Source organism: Leopardus geoffroyi, chromosome C2, assembly GCF_018350155.1.
Source record: "Leopardus geoffroyi isolate Oge1 chromosome C2, O.geoffroyi_Oge1_pat1.0, whole genome shotgun sequence".
Lineage (NCBI taxonomy): Eukaryota > Metazoa > Chordata > Mammalia > Carnivora > Felidae > Leopardus > Leopardus geoffroyi.
The window spans coordinates 46,651,553-46,672,800 of NC_059333.1; the positions used below are offsets into that span (position 1 = coordinate 46,651,553).

General features: G+C 37.6%; 1 protein-coding gene across 1 annotated transcript; it reads left to right on the top strand.

Annotated features, from left to right (window-relative positions):
• The first annotated feature begins 9,031 nt into the window (after window positions 1-9,031).
• Window positions 9,032-17,271, top strand: LOC123610317 (soma ferritin-like). The gene is made up of 4 exons (XM_045500971.1): window positions 9,032-9,116; window positions 13,220-13,326; window positions 15,870-16,013; window positions 17,079-17,271. The coding sequence occupies exons 1-4, from the start codon at window positions 9,032-9,034 to the stop codon at window positions 17,214-17,216; spliced, it is 474 nt and encodes a 157-aa protein (XP_045356927.1). The 3' UTR covers window positions 17,217-17,271.
• Window positions 17,272-21,248: the final 3,977 nt, after the last annotated feature.

A 21,248-nucleotide genomic window follows, 5' to 3' on the forward strand; every position in this document is an offset into this window, starting at 1 on the left:
ATATACAAGTTTTTTAGGGACATAAATTTTCATTGCTCTTAGGTATATAGCTAGGAGTAGAATTGCTGGGTCATATGGTAACCCTCTATTTAACCTTTTAAGGAATTGCCAGGCTATTTTGCAAAGGAACTGTATCATTCCCACCAGCATCTCAATTTCTCCACATCCTTGTTGAGACTCATTAGTATTTGTCTTTTTTATTATATAGATCCTGGTGGGATGATGCAATACCTCATTGCCTAGAAATTGCTTTTTGTTCCCTGTTTCTTAGACACCGAACAGCATAAAATTAGTTTTGTACTTCTCTTATTTCCAATAAGACCTAGCCTAGGTGACACATATTGTAAGTGACCAATGAATTCTTCTTTAAAATTAGATTAACAATGATTAAATGTTTGTTAAAACATCTAAGGATCTAACACACTTTCTGGGAACTGATTTAAGAAGTAGTAGCCTACAATAGGGACCTTGGTAAGCTGAAAGACAGCTAGAGGGGGTATATTTCTTACCATCCATAATTAACTTTAAATTTCTGGTAATGACCGACAGAATAATTTTGACCAATTGCTCCCACAGAAAATACTCAGAAAATCTAGACAAGCTTTTTTCAAAAAAAAAAAAAAAAAATTCCTTGTAGGTATTGAAGAGCTAACAAGGCAGTGAAGATCATTAGGGCCAAGATTGAGGAAAGGAAGGAAAAGAATAAGGGTGGAATAATAGAGATGAACCTGCCAGTTTAGGCACTTTTGTCCTAAGGGTATATACCAACTATGGAAGAGATGAGTAAAAAGTTGAATAGAGTTTTTGATACCCTCATCTGGATGGAGGACAAAAACTGGATAAGAGGACTAACCAAAGAATGGGGCGGGGGCCAAGGGGGTCCTAGTAAATACCCTAGAGTCTAAACCATACGAATATAGAGATTAAGATTTAGCCTAGCTTTATACTATCTCCATTATGATACCATATCAAATGAACTTGCATTGCTAACATTTCTAGAAACTCCTCAGATAAATGTAAATCCACGTAAGAGGTTTAGAGTGAATTTTATATCCTTGGATGCAAGGATGAGAAAAAGAAAACAGCCTTAAATTAATTATCTAAGCATTCTTCTCTACAAGTGAAAAAAAAGCAACTTATTCCTAAAGAAAGCAGAAGGAATAAAATCATAATGAGCATGGAAAATGATGAAATAGAAAAAACAAAATTCAACTTAAAAGGTTTATAAAGTCAAAGTTGTTTCTCTGAAAAAAATTATAATTCCCTGGTAAGACTGTTAAGAAAAAATGGAGAGAAAGCACAAAGAGATAATAAAAGGAATAAAAAATGGACAAACTAAACAGACAATAAAGATAGGGTTCTATGAAATTCTGAACACTTTTATGCCAATGGATTTGAACATACACATGGAATTGATAATGTCAAAATCAATACAACTTTCCAAATATGATGAATAAAAAGTATGAATAAATCTGTGATTACTTAATCTGAAATATAAAACGTCTCCACAAAATATTCTGGGCCCAGTAGACTTCAGCAGTGAATATTATAAAATAGTTAAAAAAAAGTAACACCGATCTCACACCAATTCACTCATAGAGCATTTTAAAAAGTGGAAATACTTCCTAACTCATTCTGTGGAGCAACATAACCCTGATACCAAACTACAAGGACACCATGAGAAAGGAAAATTTGAAGACAACTGCACTAATCGACACAGGGCAAAATTTCTGGACAAAACATTGACAAAGTCCAAAAATATAGAGAAAGGATGATCTATCCTGAACAAGATACATTTAGCCGAGAATGTAAGGTTCCTTTAAATTCAAAGATTAAGCAACATAATTCATCACAGCAACAGAATAAAGGAGAAAAATCGTAAAACATCTAAACAAGAGGGGCTCCTGGGTGGCTCAGTTGGTTGGGTGACCGACTTCGTCTCAGGTCATGATCTCGTGGGTCATGAGTTTGAGCCCCACATCAGGCTCTGTGCTGACAGCTCAGAGCCTGGAGCCTGTTTCAGATTCTGTGTCTTCCTCTCTCTCTGCCCCTCCCCCACTCACTCTCTGTCTCTCTTTCCTTCAAACAATATGCACATTAAAAAAAAAAGCATCTAAACAAGAGAAGATAAAAGCACACAAACTTCAACATTTATTCCTGATTTAAAAAAAAACAAAACAAAAAAAAACGGGCACCTGAGTGGATCAGTTAGTTAAGTGTCCCACTTTGACTCGGGTCATGATCTCACTGTTGGTGAGTTGGAGCCTTGCACTACGCTCTGTGCTGACAGCTCAGGGCCTGGAACCTGCTTCAGATTCTGTGTCTCCCTCTTTCTGTGCCCCTCCCCTGCTTACACTCTGTTTCTCTCTCTCTCTCTCTCAAAAATAAAGAAACATTAAAAAATAATAATAAAAACAAAAACAAAAAACACCTCTTTGGTACTGCTACATTGGGAAATAATTTGGCAGTTACTTACAGAACTAAATATAAAGGCACCATATTACTCAGCAATTACACTCATGGACATTTATCCCAGAGAAATGAAAACTTAGGTTTGTACAAGAATCTATACATAAATGTTCACGGCAGCTCTACTGATGGTAATCAAAAAAGGCAACAATCCAGATGCCCTTCAATGTGTGAATATTAAACAAAATGTGATGTATCTGTACTATGGACTACTACTCACCAATAAAAAGAAATGAACTACCATATTTATATATGAAACAACTTGGATGAATCTCCAAGGAATTACACTAAGAAAAAAGCCCCTCCCCAAAGAGTACATATTGTATGACTTACTTGATTTATATAAGAATTTTTAATGTTTATTTTATTTTTGAGAGGGTGAGAGTATGAGCAGGAGAGGGGCAGAGAGAGAGGGAGACAGAAAATCCCAAGCAGGCTCCATGATAGAGCGCAAAGCCCGATGTGGGGCTCGAACCCATAAACCATGAGATCATGATCTGAGCCTAAATCAAGAGTTGAAAGCTTAATCGACTGAACCACTCAGGTGCCCCTGATTTACATAAAAATTTTAAAACTAAAAATTTTAGAAATAAGGAACAGATTAGTGCTTACTAGAAGTTAGCGATAGTAAGCAGGAGGAGAATGGAAGGGAAAAAGTTTTGCTTACAAAAGGGCGCCAGAAGCAATCTTTGTGGTGATGCTGCTGTTCTGTATTTTGAATACAGTGGTATATACAGGAACTACATATGAGATAAAATTGTATAGAACTAAATACACATGAGTACAAGTAAAACTTGGAAAATCTGAGTAAAATGGGTAGATTGTAATGTTAACTGATTGGAATATTATACGATAGCTCTGCAAGATGTTATCATTAAAAGGAACTCAATAAAGGGTACAAAGAATCTCTCTGTGTTATTTCTTACAACTGCATATTCACCTACAAATTACCTCAAAATAAAAAGTGTCATTAAAAAATAATTCCTAACTAACTAGTAATAGATGAGAATTTCCAAAACTAATCAAAAGTAGTTCTAAAAAACATAACAACAAACATCGTATTTCTTGAGGAAATATTGAACTTTAATATAAAGAACAAAACAAATGCCTCTTTCCTCACTTTTATTCACCACTGTATGAGAGGAATAAAGCAAAACAAAAAATAAAAGTTACAAGGACAGAATAGAAAACTGGCATATTCATGGAGCTCCTGGGTGGCTCGGTCGGTTAAGTGTCCGACTTCGGCTCAGGTCATGATTTCACAGTTTGTGAGTTTGAACCCCGCATCGGGCTCTGTGCTAACAGCTTGGAGTCTGGAGCCTGCTTCAGATTCTGTGTCTTCCTCTCTCACTGCCCCTCCCCCACTCTCACTCTCTCTCTCAAAAATAAATAAAACATTAAAAAATATTTTTAGAAAACTGTCATATTCACGAATCATGTGGTTGTATATGTAAATTCCAAAAGAATCTACAGACAAATTTTAATTTTGATAAATGTATTATTAGCAAAGACACTGGAAAAGTCGATATATAAAAACTATATATACAGTATACGAAAATAAATTATATGCATTAGCAAAAAATGGAAATAATCTAAAATACAATAAATTTGTATTTATTTGTTTATAATAAAATAAGATTAAATGCTTGAGAATAAATCTAACAAAGTTGTGCAAGTCCTCTACATAGAACACTACAAGCATCATTAAGAAAAATTAAGAAGATCAAATAAATGCAAGTGCTATAAATGGATTTTTCAAAATCAGTATTTTGAAGACATCAACTTCTTGAATTGATCTATGAAGCAAGTGCAATACCAACCAAAATTCTAGTAAGTTTTTGTTATTGTTGTTGAAATTGGCATGGCAATTATATAATTTATGTTGAAATATAAAGAGGTAAGGGGAGCCAAAACACTCCTAAAGACCACCAGGTTTTCCCACCAGGGAAACTTTGCCCTACTGAGAATTAGGAGAATTATTAAATTCTTCTTAAAAAATATTTTTTTCATGTTTTATTTATTTTTGACAGAGAGAGAGAGCACAAGTAGGGGAGGGACAGAGAGAGAGGGAGACACAGAATCTGAAGGAGGCTCCAGGCTCCCAGCTGTCAGCACAGAGCCCGACGTGGGGCTCAAACTCACAAACTGCGAGATCATGACCTTAGCCAAAGTTGGTCTCCCAACCAACTGAGCTACCCATGCACCCCTTAAATTATTTTCAAGATATTAAAAAGCTATACAAGTTAAAGGAGTGCTGGCACAAAAATGAACAAAAAGACAACTGGAACGTAATAAAAAATGCAGAAACAGATAATGCTTAGATGGTTACATAGTTATGACAAAAGTAGTGCTGCGGAAAAGTAGGTAAAAGATGGTCTTTTCAATAAATGGTGCTGGGTCGATGCATTAATCTTCTGTAGTTGTCATAACAGATAGCCACAAACTTATCTTAAAACAGCACAAATTTATTTTTTATGGCTCTTTCTGTCAGATGTCCAACACAAGTCACATTGAGATAAATCAAAGTATTGGCAGGGCTATGTTATTCTCTGGAGACTCGAAAGGAAAATCCATTCCCTTTCCATGCCAAGTTTCTATAAGCCACCTGTGTTCCCCACTCACTGTTTCACATTGACTCATGGTCCCTTTTCCTCCATCTTCAAAGCCAGTCATATTACATTTCTCTGATAATTCTTCCCTAATCACATCTCTTTCTGACCATAGCCTGGAAAGGTTATCTTGTTTTAGGGACTCATTTGATTAAATGGGGCCCACTGAGAAAATCCAGGATAATCTCCCCATCTCAAAGTCACATCCACAAAATCCCTCTTGCCATGAAAATGTCCATGATTGGGACACGAACATCTTTGTAAAGCCATCACTCTGCCTACAACAGTCAACTAGGCATCCCTATGTAAAAAAATAAGAAATACTTCCTTTACCTCTTACCATACACAAAATTGATTCCCGATGAGCTGTAACTCTAAAAATAAATAAAGTTTTGGAGGAAAATATAGAACATCTTTATGATATTAGGGTGGTAAATGATTTCATAACCTGGACACAAAAAAACATTTAACATAAGATTGACAAATTAGTTTATATTAAAATTAAGAACTTTTCATTAAAAGATTCTATAAAAAGGTAAATTGCAAGTGACAGAGTAGGTGAAAATACAGGGAACACACAACATGAATGAAGAGTTGTATCAAAGTTTGGGTTCTCCTGAAAGCAGAGCCTAAGAAGAGGACCAGGGTATAAAAGCTTGTGTGACATTTTACAAAAGTACAAGTTAACAACATCCCCCCAAAAAAGGTCTTAGATGTAATAGATAACATTTATTAAATGCTTTCTACGTGCTAAACTCTGGTCTAAGCATTTTGTGTACATTACTCAATTAAGGCTTAAAACACGCCTAAGAAGTAGGTTCCTTTATAGATCCCATTGAGGAGGAAGCTGTGTTACAGAGTAGTTCATGTCCTAAAGCTACTAAATATTGCTTGTGAAGGCGAGGATTTTTGTCTCTTGTTTACTGCCACATTCCCAGTGCCTGGAAAAGTGTCTCTTAATTGACTCAAGTGGCAAAGACAGGATTCCAACCCACACTGTCTCTGGTGATGATTGTATTGTTAACCATGTCATGATACAACTCATGATATTTCTCATTAATTTCAATTCCCTATTCAGGTCCAGGCTATGAGAATTATAATAAAAGTATGGGAAAATGAAAATTAATTTAAAAATTTCATCCATTAATCTAGATGTCTTGAGAAAAGGCAGATGAGAGAAACCGAAGGCCTAAAGAATGTTGTAAAACACTTCTCTTACACCACTCAGTGTAAGATTGTGTTCCTGTCATTGCTAGTCGCCATGTTGGTCCTTACCAATGAACTTCATGGATTATAGAAACTTACCTTCATAACCCTTGTCTCAACATCCCAGCCTAATCCTTCATGACCTTCTCCCAGCTGAAAGACATGTTAGTGTTGGCTGTTGATTCAGCAGTTGTGTTACAGCCACGAAGTCATAGTTAGCTGACATCAAAACCAAATACATGTTCCTCTAAGAAGCAGACAGCTGGGAATTTCACACTGAATACTGAGCATTTTTTCCCCAGTAATCCAGGAGCCTTAGCAGTTCAGGGAGGTTGATCAAGACTACAGATCACTGTTTAGAAGTTTTTATTGCTGGTGGTGATGGTGGGATGTTGGTGTTGGTGATTGTGTGTGTGTGTGTGTGTGTGTGTGTGCATGCATATGAAATCTATGTGGAAAAGTTCATGCAATAGTGTGCTCTCATTTTAAGAAAAGTGATTACAGTACAATTTCATATAATAAAGACACTAAAGTCTTTTCTGAGAGATCACAATTTTTTGGACAAATAAATATGAAAAATATGCAACAGAAGTGTCATATATTAATAAATTATTAAAGAAAATAATTTTCTTAAATATAGCTTCTTCTGTTATTACTTAAATTATTCACACAGTAGAGGACTCGATATTTGATTTAATCAAATGTGTGGAATTATACCCTTATTATATGTAAGTACTTTAGAAACCAATGCTACCAAAAACTTGGTGGATTCTTTAGACAATTCCACCATTTTTTAGTAGTCCTATACATTTACATGTTTCTTATCTCTCATTATGATGCTCAGAACTTCATATATGAAAACTTTTCTAACTTTTTGAGGTGTACTTTTAAGAAGTTTTCTTGGTAATGAACTACCTTGGGTACCTTGTTGAAAATAAACTGACCACATACGTATAGGTTTATTTCGAAACTCTCTATTCTGCTCTATTGATCTGTATGTCCATCTTTATGCCAACACCACACTGTTTTGATTACTTTAGCCTTAAAGTAGGTCTTGAAATCAGGTTGTTTTCCTCTGCAAAACTATTTTGACTATGCTAGTTGCTTTACCTTTCTATGTAAATGTTTTGTTTGTTTGTTTTTTACCTTTAACCCTTTCCTCCATCTCTCCCATCCCCCAACCCCTACCTTTGGCAACCATCCCTCTGTTCTCTTTATCTATGGGCTTGATTTTTTTTTTTTTTAAGGTTCCATGTATAAGAGAGATCATATGCTATTTGTCTTTCTCTGACTTTTTTCACTTAATATTAACTCCCTCAAGGTTCATCCATGTTGTCACAAATAGCAAAATTTCCTTCTTTTTTTATGGCTGAATAGTATTTCAATGTATGTATACATCACAACTTCTTTATTCAATCATCTCTTGATGGACGCTTAGGTTGTTTCCATATCTTGGCTATTGTAAATGGCGTTGAAATGAAGATAAAAGGTGCATGTATCTTTTGAAATTAGTGTTTTCATTTTCTTCAAATAAATGCCCAGAAGTGGAATCGCTGGGTCATATGGAAGCTCTATTTTTAAGTTTTTGAGGAACCTCCATTCTCTTCTCCACAGTGGCTGCACCAATTTACATTCTCACCAACAGTGCGCAAGAGTTCCATTTTCTCCACATCTTGCCAACATTTCTTATTTCTTATCTCTCTGATAATAGCCCTTCTGAAAGGTGTGAAGTGGTATCTCATTGTTGTTTTGAGATGCATTTCCCTGACAATTAGTGATGTTGAGTATCTTTTCATGTACCTGTTGACAATCTGTGTGTCTTCTTTAGATCCTCTGCTCATTTCAGATCCTCTGCTCATTTTTTAACCAATTTTTCTTTTTCTATTGAATTGTGTGCATCCTTTGTATATTTTGGATATAAACCCCTTATTAGATATATGATTTGCAAATATTTTCTTGCATTTGGTAGGTTGCCTTTTTATTTTGCTGTAGTTTCCTTTTCTTGCAGGAGGTCTTTAGTTAATGTAGTTCACTTGTCTTTTTTTTGCTTTTGTTACTATTAATTTCTCTGTCAGATTAAAAAATCATCATTAAGACCAATGTCAAGGAACTTACTGCCTGTTTTCTTGTAAGAGTTTTATGGTTTCAGATCTGACATTCAAGCGTCTAACCCATTTTGAGTTCATTGTTGTATATGGTGTCAGATAGTGGTCTAGTTTTATTCTTTTTCATGTGGCTGTCCTGTTTTCCCAACGCTATTTGTTGAAGAGACTGTCCTTTTTCCATTGTATATTCTTGGCTCCTTTGTTGTAAATTAATTGACCATATATTTATTTTTAGTTCTGGGTTTGTGAGTCTTTTCATATTCTTACATTAATAAACCAGAAAAAGAAAGCATTTATTTGAATACAATGAGATGAATAGCACATTAGAAAAAGCCCGAGTTTTTGGAGTCAAACAGAGATGAGGTTGAACCCAGACTCTGCTACTAGTTAACTGTGTGACTGTAGGTGGGTGACTTGACCTCTCTGTTTTTCACTTTCATAAAAAGGAATAAAACACCTGCTTGGCAAGATTGTTGTGAAGAATTTTTACCCATCAATTTCATCAACGTTTCAAGCATTTATAAATCCTACTATTGTAAAAAACAAATATTGAAATAAATAAAACTTTCTTGCATCTAGTTATGCTATAGTTCATCAACATCTCAAAAGTGTGGCACCAGAATTAAACAAAAATATGATAAAATGTTAGGCGATAAGCTCCTCAAGTCCTTGATTGTCTTTATTACCATGCAGCACTGGCCAGCTAGCCACTTCTGGGAGGTGCTAGGTAAGTGTGTGTTGGATGGCTAGACCCTGTGAACATGAGTCAGTACATAGTAAGAGCAGGACTGGTTATCTTCGGTGATCTCGTTACTGGAATTGCTTATTGAAGACTGAACAGCAGCCATGAGGATTCAGAAAATGCTCATCTCTAGTATCCTTCACTGTGGCAAAAAGAAGGTCTTGGTTGGAACCCAGTGGGACAAATGAAATTGCCAATGCCAACTCCTATCAGTGGATCTGGAAGCTAACCAAAGATGGGCTGGTCACTCAGAAGCCTGTAATTGCCCATTCCCATGCTCAGTGCTGAAGAAACACCTTGCCCTGATGTAAAGGCAAGTATAATGGGCACGAGTATGCAAAGGGCACTGTCAAATGCCTGAGAATGCAGCCTGGGTGAGAATTCAGAGCTGGATGCTTAGAAGATATGGTGAATATAAGACTCCCCACCACAGGTATCACAGCCTGTACCTGAAAGAGAAGGGGAATGTGTTTAAAAACAAGCTTTCTTTTTTTTTTCTTTTTCTTTTTTTTTTCTTCTTTTCTTTTTCTCTTTTTCTTTTTAATGTTTATTTATTTATTTGGAGAAAGAGATAGAGAGTGAGCAGAGGAGGGGCAGAGAGAGAAGGTGACAGAATCCCAAGCAGGTTCCACTCTGTCAGTACAGAGCCCAATGCGTGACTTGAAGCCATGAACTGTGAGATCATGACCCGAATCAAAACGAAGAGTCAGACGCTTAACCGACTAAGCCATCCAGGTGCCCCAAAACAAGCTGATTCTTAAGGGACACATCCACAAGCTGAAGGCTGACCAGGCTGAGGCTCATAGGAAGCACCTAAGTGCTGTGAGGAACAGCTCCAGGTAAAGAGATCAAGACTGAAACCAAGAACTGAAGCTCCCCCTGTTTTGTCTGTACATGTGGCCTCAGCAATTCTGTAGCTCCATCATTATCCAAGAAAATAAGCCATTATCTGTCTGAGGGGTCAAAAGTGAACTGCATTTGTTTTTCTGCCAACTCTTTAATTCAACCAATTAAAAAATCTAAGTCTTTCAATAAGCTCTCCCTCTTTCTGTTTATGGATTATTAAATTACTGAACTAAAACATAGGATTTCACATTCATCTTTAGTTACAGTTTATCATATTAACTTTAGCCAATTTGATTTTACCTGTTGAGTTCTGTTGGCCCCTAATCTGTCATTATGCATGCTAAGTGATTAAAGTGTCAAACTCTATTCACCCAAAATGTTGACTTAAGAAAAATAAAAGGAAAAGAAGATAGGATGGAGTATAATGCCTTGTAATATGTCACCAGAGCCTTATGCTAAGCGGTTCCCAATCCAATAAACAGCATCTCTGATTTTCAGATGCTGATGGGGGTAATTATATCATCATCTAGTGCAAATTCTTGTATCCTTCCACCAAGACATAAAAGCCTTTGGTTGTATTTTGGCATTTCTCTCCATTATTCTTTAAATATTACCAATAGTGCTTTTCTTAAGTTACTTCCAGAAATCATTATTTCACCCAAAGAGTAAAGTTCACTTAGACTTGGACATGTGCCCTGATTTAAATTATCTAGGTACTCTAGGGGCTCCTGGGTGGCGCAGTCGGTTAAGCGTCCGACTTCAGCCAGGTCACGATCTCGCCGTCCGTGAGTTCGAGCCCCGCGTCAGGCTCTGGGCTGATGGCTCAGAGCCTGGAGCCTGTTTCGGATTCTGTGTCTCCCTCTCTCTCTGCCCCTCCCCCATTCATGCTCTGTCTCTCTCTGTCCCAAAAATAAATAAACGTTGAAAAAAAATTAAAAATAAATAAAAAATAAAAAAAAAAATAAATTATCTAGGTACTCTTTTATTCCCTTTTCCACTACTTAGACTTCCCTCCTACTTCTTATGTCCCTACTATGCTGCTTGTATTTCTCTATTAACCCTCAACACACACGAAAATTTATATTTCCTGATACTTTTTTACATTTTCACTCCTGTCATGTATTTGTCTTCCATCTTTTTGTATTTGCCCTTTAAACATTTGACCATTTACTTACTGTTTCATAGTGAATGAATAGCTATTGGCAACCTGCGATGTCCTGGTCTTTCCTAGATGATGGCCAAGTCATGACCCAAGCGACTACTTTCAAGGAGCTCATACACTAATAGAGAAGACATACAAGTAAGCAAGCAGTTGCAAAGGTGTGGAAAGAATTACTATAACCAAGGTACGCAAAGCGGGGGATGCTAAACCCAAACTGTAAAAGCCAGAAAACATGTTTTGGAGGATATGACAGCCATGCTAAGTCTGGAAGTAGAGGCTGCAGGATATGTGTTCAGGCACAAGGATTTCTGTAGATACCATCCTTTCCTTTCTCACCAGACTCATGTGTGAATCTTAGCGTCAAGGCTTACTATTGAGCTATTTCAATAAATTACCTCACTCATTTACTCTTTCACCCATGAACACTTTTTAAAGACCCACTCAGTGTCTGGGATTGTTAAATATTGTCTTTTCTTTCAAAGACCTATGACGCAATTCCCTGCTTTCTCCCTCCCACGTGATTTTTGGGAACTTTTGAAATCTGCTTTTCCAAAGTGCAAAGTACTCATTCGGCTCTGTCCATTGTTCCTTTCTTGACAAGCAACAACTTTAAACTTTTAGGTTCCTTTTTACTTTCAAATTGTTCAGTCACTGTAATTCACTGAGTGCTTTCTATGGGCCAAGGCACTTTATTATATGCTCTGGGAGATACAAAGATGACTGAAATGTAGGCTCTCTCCTCATGAGACTGAAAACGAATAAGGACAACATGTGCACAAAGAACACAATAAATGCTCCACTAAAGATATTTTATTTTATTTTATTTTTTTTTTAATTTATTTTTCAACGTTTATTCATTTTTGGGACAGAGAGAGACAGAGCATGAACAGGGGAGGGGCAGAGAGAGAGGGAGACACAGAATCGGAAACAGGCTCCAGGCTCTGAGCCATCAGCCCAGAGCCTGATGCGGGGCTCGAACTCACGGACGGCGAGATCGTGACCTGGCTGAAGTCGGATGCCTAACCGACTGCGCCACCCAGGCGCCCCAAGATATTTTATTTTTAAGATAAAAATTTCTTGATTAGCCTTGCTTCTTTCTTAATCATCAGGAAGATGATAAGGTGAATTAACAGGACAGAAAGTGTGAATTAGGTTTAAAAAAACTTTAAGAGGAGTTATCTAATTAAAAAAAAAGTGTCTTTGTATTTCCAGCACATTCCAGGGGAAAGGGCACATAGACCAGTCTGATCACTTTCTATAATTCAAAAGTCAATTCATTAGGTTACCCAAATTTAATGATGGTATTATGGATCAAATTATATTTAAAAATACATACAGGAACTACAGTGTTACCCATGGACTTTCACTTCTACATTATATATTGTAATTTTGGAATACTTTATAATGATCATACACTACATTTATAATTAGAAAACAAATGATATGTTCATAAATATGTATGTGGAGCTTCCATTAGGGAAAAGCATTGTGTTAATTCTCTAGAAAGGTTTTATTAGGTTACTTTTCAAAATGAAAATATAGAGAGAGATTATAGAAGCTTGAGAAAATATGAAAAATAAAAAAAGGAAAAAATCACCTGTAAAGCTCCCATATTCACACAACTGTTACTGATGTTGATGATGTATTTCTTTCCTCCCTTTTTTTTCTATATATTGGCAACTTTGTTTTTAAGTGATCAGATGGTAATGTTTTTTAATAACGTTTAACCCACAAGAGCAGGAACATTTTGTTCATACATACCAGTTCTGTGTTTTGGAATGGTAGCATTATGGAATGTTTACATGAAAAGATGTTATAGATAACCTAGAAATTATCCAATTCTCATATTATGTCCGTGTAAATAAGATCTTTATCTTCCAAATTTACTGTTTTGGAAATGGGGTCATATTAAAGTAATAGCCCAGATTTTATTGTCACTTTTCCCCATCTGTTCACACAGGACCCTAATCTCCTGAAGTTTCCCCAAATTCTTTTGGGATTTCTGGCAATATGTTACACATACTATGAGCACCACCAGTTGACCGTGTGGTTAGCTGTCATTTTCTTTCCTCTTCCCCAGCTCTAACCTTTGCAGGCCAGATGTTGCTGAGCGCCCTGGCACTGCTACATTCCCAGGCTGCTGCCATGGAGAGTCTGGAAGCCCTGACAGGCCAGAGCAGTGCAGGGGTGTGGAGAAGCAGCGTGGAAAGCCCCCTTCTCCTCTCCTAGTAGAGGGCTCCTCAGCAGTGCCATAAGTGTTCCATGTCTTCCACCTTAGCTATTCAAAATGTGGCAGACTTTGCTACTCAGTAGCATTTGGCAGGCTTTTTAGAAATGCAGAATCTCAGGGTGTCTGGGTGGCTCAGACAGTTGAGCATCCAACTCTCGTTTTCTGCTCAGGTCATGATCCCAGAGTCGTGGGATTGAGCTCCATGTCGGGCTCCTAAGATTCTCTCTCCCTCTGCTTTCTCCCCTCCTTGTGTATACTCTCTCCCTGAAAGACAGACAGACAGACAGAAAGAAAGAAAGAAAGAAAGAAAGAAAGAAAGAAAGAAAGAAAGAAAGAAAAGTAGAAAGAAAGAAAAAGGAAGGAAGGGAAGGAAGAAGGAAGGAAAGGAAGGAAGGAAGGAATGGAGAAAAGAAATGCAGAATCTCAGGCTCCAAAATCAGAATGTGCATTTTAACAAGAACCCCAGGTGATTCATATTCAAATAACAGTTTGAGAAGCACCTAAAGTACTTCTCTGGGATTAAAGGCATGAATTCAAGTGGGGACAAAGGCAATGTTGGGTCAGGGAACAAAAGTGACAAATGATAGGACTTTTTATAATGATTCCTTCCCTTTGATGACCTTATTTTTGTGATTGGGCCAAACTTGGAATGCTTGGGTCCTTCTCTTAGGAAGAACTCTCCCTTGGGAGATGCTCTCACTCCTTACTGCCTCATAGGCTTTTGATGACCTGTCATGTCTATTTCAGCTCAACTAAACATGGCTTAGGCTCAAACTAAGAATCCACCAGACCATGAGAAATTTTACAGGGCTGCACATATAAAATATATTTTTATTTAGTAAATGTTGACTTAGTACCTATTATTTACAAAATACTTCATTATGGGCTGTGGGAATACCAAAATAAGTAAAACAGTCTCTGCCCTCCAAGGAGGCAAATAAAGAAGGTGTGTGATGAGACAGGTAGGGACTTTTGAGGACAGTTTGAGGAAGGAGCCAAAAGGTTGCTAAACGAAGCAGTCTTCTGAAGTTTGGAGAAACCACTGTATATCTTGTCCCTACAGCCTCTGTGTGCCTGTTCTCCAGGTGGACGCCCTGCTTCCATTTCCATTTCTCTACATTTTACCCACCCTCCAAGGCCAATTTCAAATGTCAATTTATGAATAAAATCTGCCCCAATCCTCTCAGCTAAATGTGCTTTTGACACTTTAGAACTCCCATCATATCCTGCCATAAGATCAATTGTGTGTGTTGAGACCTTACGGGGTGGGGGATATGTCATCTATTAGGCAAGGAATGTATTTTAGTCAGTCTTCCTAGATTCCCCACAGGACCTAGCATGATGTGCCATAAATAGTTTTTGAAGAAAGAAGAAAATGAAATGTAATGCAGCTACTCTGTTAATGTTTCCCTGTTCAGGAAATGTATTAACTTTCTCATATTCAGAGTGAATGTGAGGGAGAAAACTGAACGCTGCTGGGTTAGGAGGATTAGGGTTCCTGCCCCCCACCCCCATTTTTCTTAGGTCAGACTGGTGTTTTCATGCAGAAACAACATCCTCATTGGTAGATTAGTAGCTGTTAATCTCAGCTGGATGGAATTTCATCTAGTTTTCAGCTGGATGGAAGTGGGCTGGCTATATGCCTGTTGGTATTTAAGAAGTCTCCTACCTTAATGGGTAGCCCTTTTTATGCCTGGTTTTCTCTAAAGCTGAGATGGGATCCCAGGCTCAAAAACTCCTCTCTGAGGCCTGTAGGGTTGCTGTTAATTATCTAGCATCTTATGAGCTGAATGTCAGTGATGCTTATTTAACTATGGTTAGTATGAGTTTTTGAGGCTCTGGGAGGGAGGTTTTAGCTCTGGTTGGGGTGATGACATATCCTCTATATCTTTAGTAATGGTAGCTATTGCATGTTTGTGGGTTGATACTAGATGAGACAGTAACTTAGAGGCTAGGGTTTTGCTGCAATGAGGCCCAATGATTCAGAGCTGCGATTACAAACTATGGGAGGTGACAGGGAGAATCACAGTGCTTTCTTGTGGCTTCCCAATGCTATATGAGCATCAACTATGTGGGAAAACGAAATAAGCAATTTTTCACCCATATAGTCTTAGAGAGTTAATGTAGATATATGAGGATTGATGAACTAGATTGACATTTAAAATGTCAATTTATGCTGGACTTCTGCCAGCATTTCTACATGTTTAACTGGAAATAAATGCCAGCATGTCAGGTTCACAAATCTGACCCCTAAAAAGGCCATAATGGCCAAAGATTAGGCACCAGCACATTAGAATCTGGGTGGCTTCTCCTTGAGGTAGCCTGGGTTCAGAAAGACAGCCTGGGCCTTCTGAAAATCAAAGGACAAACTACGGAAAGAACAAAGAAGGCCTCCTTTGAACCACACGGAAATAATGAAGTGAGCTTGTGTAGGATTTTTCAGTCTTGAAATTCAGTTTCTCTCACCACCTTTCTGCCCCCATTCTCACCCCTGTTCCAGTCCTATTACTACGATGAAGAGACGGAAGCACCTCTTTATCTCCCCTTCTTTGAAGACCAAATTGAGGTGAAGAAAGAACATGCAAAGCAGTTCATAACCTATCTAAGAGAGCATCGAAGTAAAATCTGCCTTCCGGTGATTAAGGTGACTGTGTGACTTTGTTACTTTGTTAGGATCAACTCCGTGGGTCCAGAGAGCTAAATGATTAGTTGCTACCTAACTTGTAAGGTTACTCATGTTCTTAGATGGGATCATAGCAACGGACTTTGAGGGCAAGCATGTGTCTTATTTGTAATCTCTTCATATTTTGTGAGTAAATCTTAGCCACCAAAAGCTTTTTTGGTTTTTCTTTTTTTTTCTTTCGGTTTTTATTTAGTTAAGTAATCTCTACAGCCAACGTGGGGCTCAAACTCATGACCCTGAGAACAAGAGTCTCATGTTCTTCCCACTGAGCCAGGCAGGGGCCCCTTGTTTGTTTGTTTTAATGGACCAACAGCATCAGCAGCACATAGGAACTTAATAAAATTGAAAATTTATGGACCCAAACGGGACAAACTGATTCAGATTCTCTAGGGGTGGGGCCCAAGGAATGGTATCTTAACAAGCTTTCCAGGTGATTCCAATGCTCTGCATAGTTTGAGAAGCACTCCTCTAATGACTTCTTCCTAAATGTGTTAGCATCTTATGTTAGATCTTTAGTCTAATTCAGATGCACGCTCAGGTATCTAATATGGCTATATTCAATGTAGTAAAACAAATTATTTTTCACGGGGACATACACTCCAAAAGGACCATCTAAACCTTAACTGGGGGAAGTATATGTAGAAACAGTCCTACTAATCTGACAGGTTCTTTTAACTCCAGCTTTATAAAGAGAACTAAATGTCTAGTAGTAATAGAACTGAACCGCCATCATGGAATCCCAAAGCCCATGTAACTGTACTGGGAGTAGTCAAGCTTTGTAATAAATTTAAATTACATGGGGGGCTTTTAAAAATCTCGATACCCAGTTACACCCCATACCAATTAAGCCAGAATTTCTGCATTGGAGAGCCAGACATGAGTATTTAAGATGCTCTGCTGATTCCATTGTGCCACAAAGTTTGGAAACTACTAGCCTATGTAAACCTAGTCATAATGGAACCCAGGGTGTAGAGTGTAATAAAGTTTCTGAGGTAGAAAAGTGACTTCCTTGTTCCTCTTCAACAGAGGCCTGACATTGATAACTGGGGAACTGGCATTCAAGCTATAGAGTCTGCTCTGCAGTTGGAAAACACATTAAACAAGCTCCTACAAGACCTGATGAACTTGGCTTCTCAAAATAGTGAAACTGATGTAAGTAGTTAACTCTGAAAGCAAGGTTATCTTTCACTTCTGTGAAGACTTCTAAGAAATGGGTCCAAAAAAATAGATCGTCCCATATGTGCTTGTTTTCCTCAAGCACATACATGAACTCATTTCTGGGAGTAGGTTGGTGTGGGAAGAGTAGGTGTACCGGCAAGGAGGAGTGCAACTCAACACAAGATGGAGAAGACTTTCTGGGAATGATACACTCTAGATAATGTTGCTGGCTTGTAAATGTCTTAGACCAAAAGTGCTTACGTTTTAATGGATAACAGAATCACCTGGAGGATTTACTAAAACAAACTGCTGGGCCCTACCCCCCCCCACCCCCAGAGTTTTTAATTCAATTTGTTTTATGTAGTATCCAAGAATTTGCACTTCTAACAAGTTTCCAGGTGATGTTGCTGGTCAGGGGCCACACTTTGAGAACCACTATCCTTGAGTGTCCCTGAAAAACTGAATATTAATGGTGACCCCTTATCCTATAGACTTTTCTTAAGTCTTCTTGGTTGATGGTGAACACTCTACCTTGTAGTGGTAACTTTGTTGCCAACTCCCTAGCCTCTCAGAGTCAGTGGGAAAAAAAAAAAGTCCTAATACAAAAGTTATCAACCTTAGAAGATACTGGACTCACTGACAAGTTCTGAAAAGCTACAAATGACTGGGTGTTATGCTAGACCACTTAAATCTAAAACTTTAGGAATGGGGTCTGGGTGCCTACTCGAAACCTCCATGTGATTCAGATAAACAGGGTAGAAAACCATTGCAGTACGAGCTCATTAAAATTAATCTCTACTTCTGAGGAGATGCTCTAACACTCATATTCATTAAAAGTGGATATTTGTACTCACCTAGCTGTCTTGAATGTCTTCAACCAGTGCTCTTTAGATTTCAATATGCATATGAATAGCCTTGTTCCTTCTTAAAATCTGATTTCTTAGGTCTGGGTGAGGCTTGAGATTCTGCATTTCTGGCAAACTCCCAGGACTGTTGGTCCACGCACTATAAGTTGGGTAGCAAGATCTTAGATCATCTCCCATTGCAGACAAAGGTCTTCAATTAGTCCTTCCTGGTTTTATTTTTGTAGCTCCTAAACTTCCTGAAAAAGTTCCTGGCTAAACAGAAAAGGAACATAAACTATCTGGAATACCAACGTAGCTATCAGAAGGAATTAGACAGGCTGACTGAGAAGGAGGTCACACCTGAAAAACCTGGTGAAGCATCAGGTAAAGAGGCTTAACATCTGAAGGCGACAGTGAATGTTCCACTGTAATAGGTTTCAAAGGCAGCTACTTAAGAATCTTGATCTCTATTTGACAGAAGACTGCTTTCCTTTTTATCTAGTATCCCATCTTCATTGTTACACATGGAAATAAATTGGTTTTGCATTATAATTATGTGTTAAATTGCTATTGGAGTACAAGAAGGGTTATTTCCATCAATGTGAGTTTGGCGAAAGCTTCCTGGAACAGTGGGTATGTTCCCACTGAAAAAAAGCCTTCCCTCATAGTTCAAATACCCAGATGCACAGTCAGGATTTGATAAATTCAACCAGTCCAAGTGGATATAATAGAAAGTAGTAATTTCCTTAGGTCTTACTATAGCTCCCCTCCCCTCTAGCTTGGATACGTATTTTAAGTCTAGAAAATAGGAGGGTTTTCTCCTAATTGAATGCAAAGCTAACAAGAGCTCTTGGTCTAGAAATGGTGACTCCCACCTGAAAGTGTACAGGGGATAGGCAGCTGCAACCAAAGTGTCCTTTCACAGCTGAAGGTAGGCGTAGCGAATAGGAGGGTACACAGGCAATGAAGGCACTGAAGACTATGGGGATGCCCTTACCCTCTCCACTGTGGGCCAGCTGGCAGCTACCAGCATAATTGGTTAGGAGGAAATAATGAGTATGGAAGCTTGGGTCAGACCCAAGGGCCTCACGTAACTCGTATACAACCTGGGAAGAAAGGTCGCTCTATAGGATTACATTGTCACTCCAAAACTTACTAGCTCCAAGGCCTTGAATAAAATTTTTACTTCAATCATAGACTCACTTTAGTTGTCTATGGAGTGGGGTTAATAGTATTTAGTTTACAGTTAATAAGAGGATTAAGTAAATTAATATGTAAAATATGTAGAACAGTACCTACTCAGATTATGTATTCTGTTTGTAAAATAGCGTACATTCTTTTTAAATTTTTTTTAAGGTTTATGTATTTTTGAGAGTGAGAGAGAGACAGAGTGTGAGTGGGGAGGGGCAGAGAGAGAAGGAGACACAGAATCCGAAGCAGGCTCCAGGCTCTGAGATGTGAGCACAGAGCCTGACACGGGGCTCGAACCCACAAACTGCGAGATCATGACCTGAGCTGAAGTCAGATGCTTAACTGACTGAGCCACCCAGACACCCCAAAATAGCGTAAATTCTTAAACTTGAGGAAAGTCAATACATGACAGAAGCAATTACAAGAAAACAGGTCACTGAAAGTGAGGTAAAACCTTGGGGGAAAAAAAAGGAATATTTTTTTGAAGCAAGAAAAAGTGATAAGGGCCAATTAGATATCTTAGGGTAAAAAGAAATCAAGTTAACAAATGGACTGAATATTCAAACACAGCTAATCAAGCAAGTGATTTAAAGGTAAGCTAAGAAATTCTCAGCCAAAGAAACAAAGAAATGGTACTTGAGATGTTAAGACATGTAGTTCGAACAAAAGATCTAATTAGAGTTCTGGGAGGAAAGAGAAAGTGAGGAAAAAGATCCATTGTAGTGAAATTTTACAGCATCAAGAATAAAAAAAGCTCCCCATAAAAGAGATTATAAAGAATGAAAACTGACATATTAATAACAGCTTTCTCATCAATATTAGATGAAAAGAGACAATTGAAAAATGTCTTCAATATGCTAATGAGGAAAAATAAGAGTTGAGTCTGACCCATTCATACATAAAAATATCGAGTACACAGAAGTTTCTAACCTAAAGAGGACCTTCACTGCGAATGATATCATTGTTTCAATGGCAAAATAGAAAGGCGTGCAGGTCCAATGTAATCTAGGTGATACTAACTAATCTTTCATAGTACTTTATGCTTTAGCAATTCCAGTGAGGAAGGGCATGTTCCTTGGCAATCATCAACCACATAATGGACTTCTTTACCTACCTTCTCACACCTCTTCTATAACTTCCTCTTTTTGAGAACCACTGCCATGATTAACTTATCACCACTGGAGAATTACTAGTTCACAAAGTATTCTTGAATAAATTCCTTCTTTTATAATTCTAACTATGTCAAGTTTTATCCCTAATAATGATAGACATTCACATTAAAATCAGGAATAAGACAAAATTGCTTTAACTTCAACACTACTTTGTATATTACTAGAGGTTCTGGAGCAGGGTTTCTCAATCTCAGCACTGTTGACATTTTGAGCCAAATGACTCTGTTGTGGGGAGGGTCCTACCCATTGCAAAATGTCTAACAGCATCCTTGGCCTTCACTTACCAGATAGCTGTGACAATCAGAACTGTTTCCAGATATTGCTAAATGTCTGAGGGGCAAAGTCTCTCTGCTTGAGAACCACTATTCCGAACAATGCAATAGAAAAACTAAAGGAAAAGAAGCTATATCTGCTTAAAAAGACTTAGTTAATGTGATATGATTTTAACTAGAACTGAAAAGCTATTATAACTTACAAGAAAGTTTAATAATGTTGCTGGATATAGGAATAATATCTACAAGCCAATCTTTCCCATGATCAATAAACAGGGAAACATTAAAAATATATTTCTTGCTTATAATATCCACAAATACATAAAGTAGCTAGGTCTAGGAATAATCCTTAAAAAGTAACTTGAAGACTATATGAAATAAAAATGCTTCCTGAAAGAGATAAAAGCTTTGAATAATGGAAAGAGGAGAGAAAGATTAAATTTGTGACACCTTCCAAATCAATGTATAGGACTAAAGCAATTTGGATCATAATCCCAACAGTATTTTGAGGGTTCAGACAATTTAGTACTAAGAAATAAGCATCACAGATAAAAACAT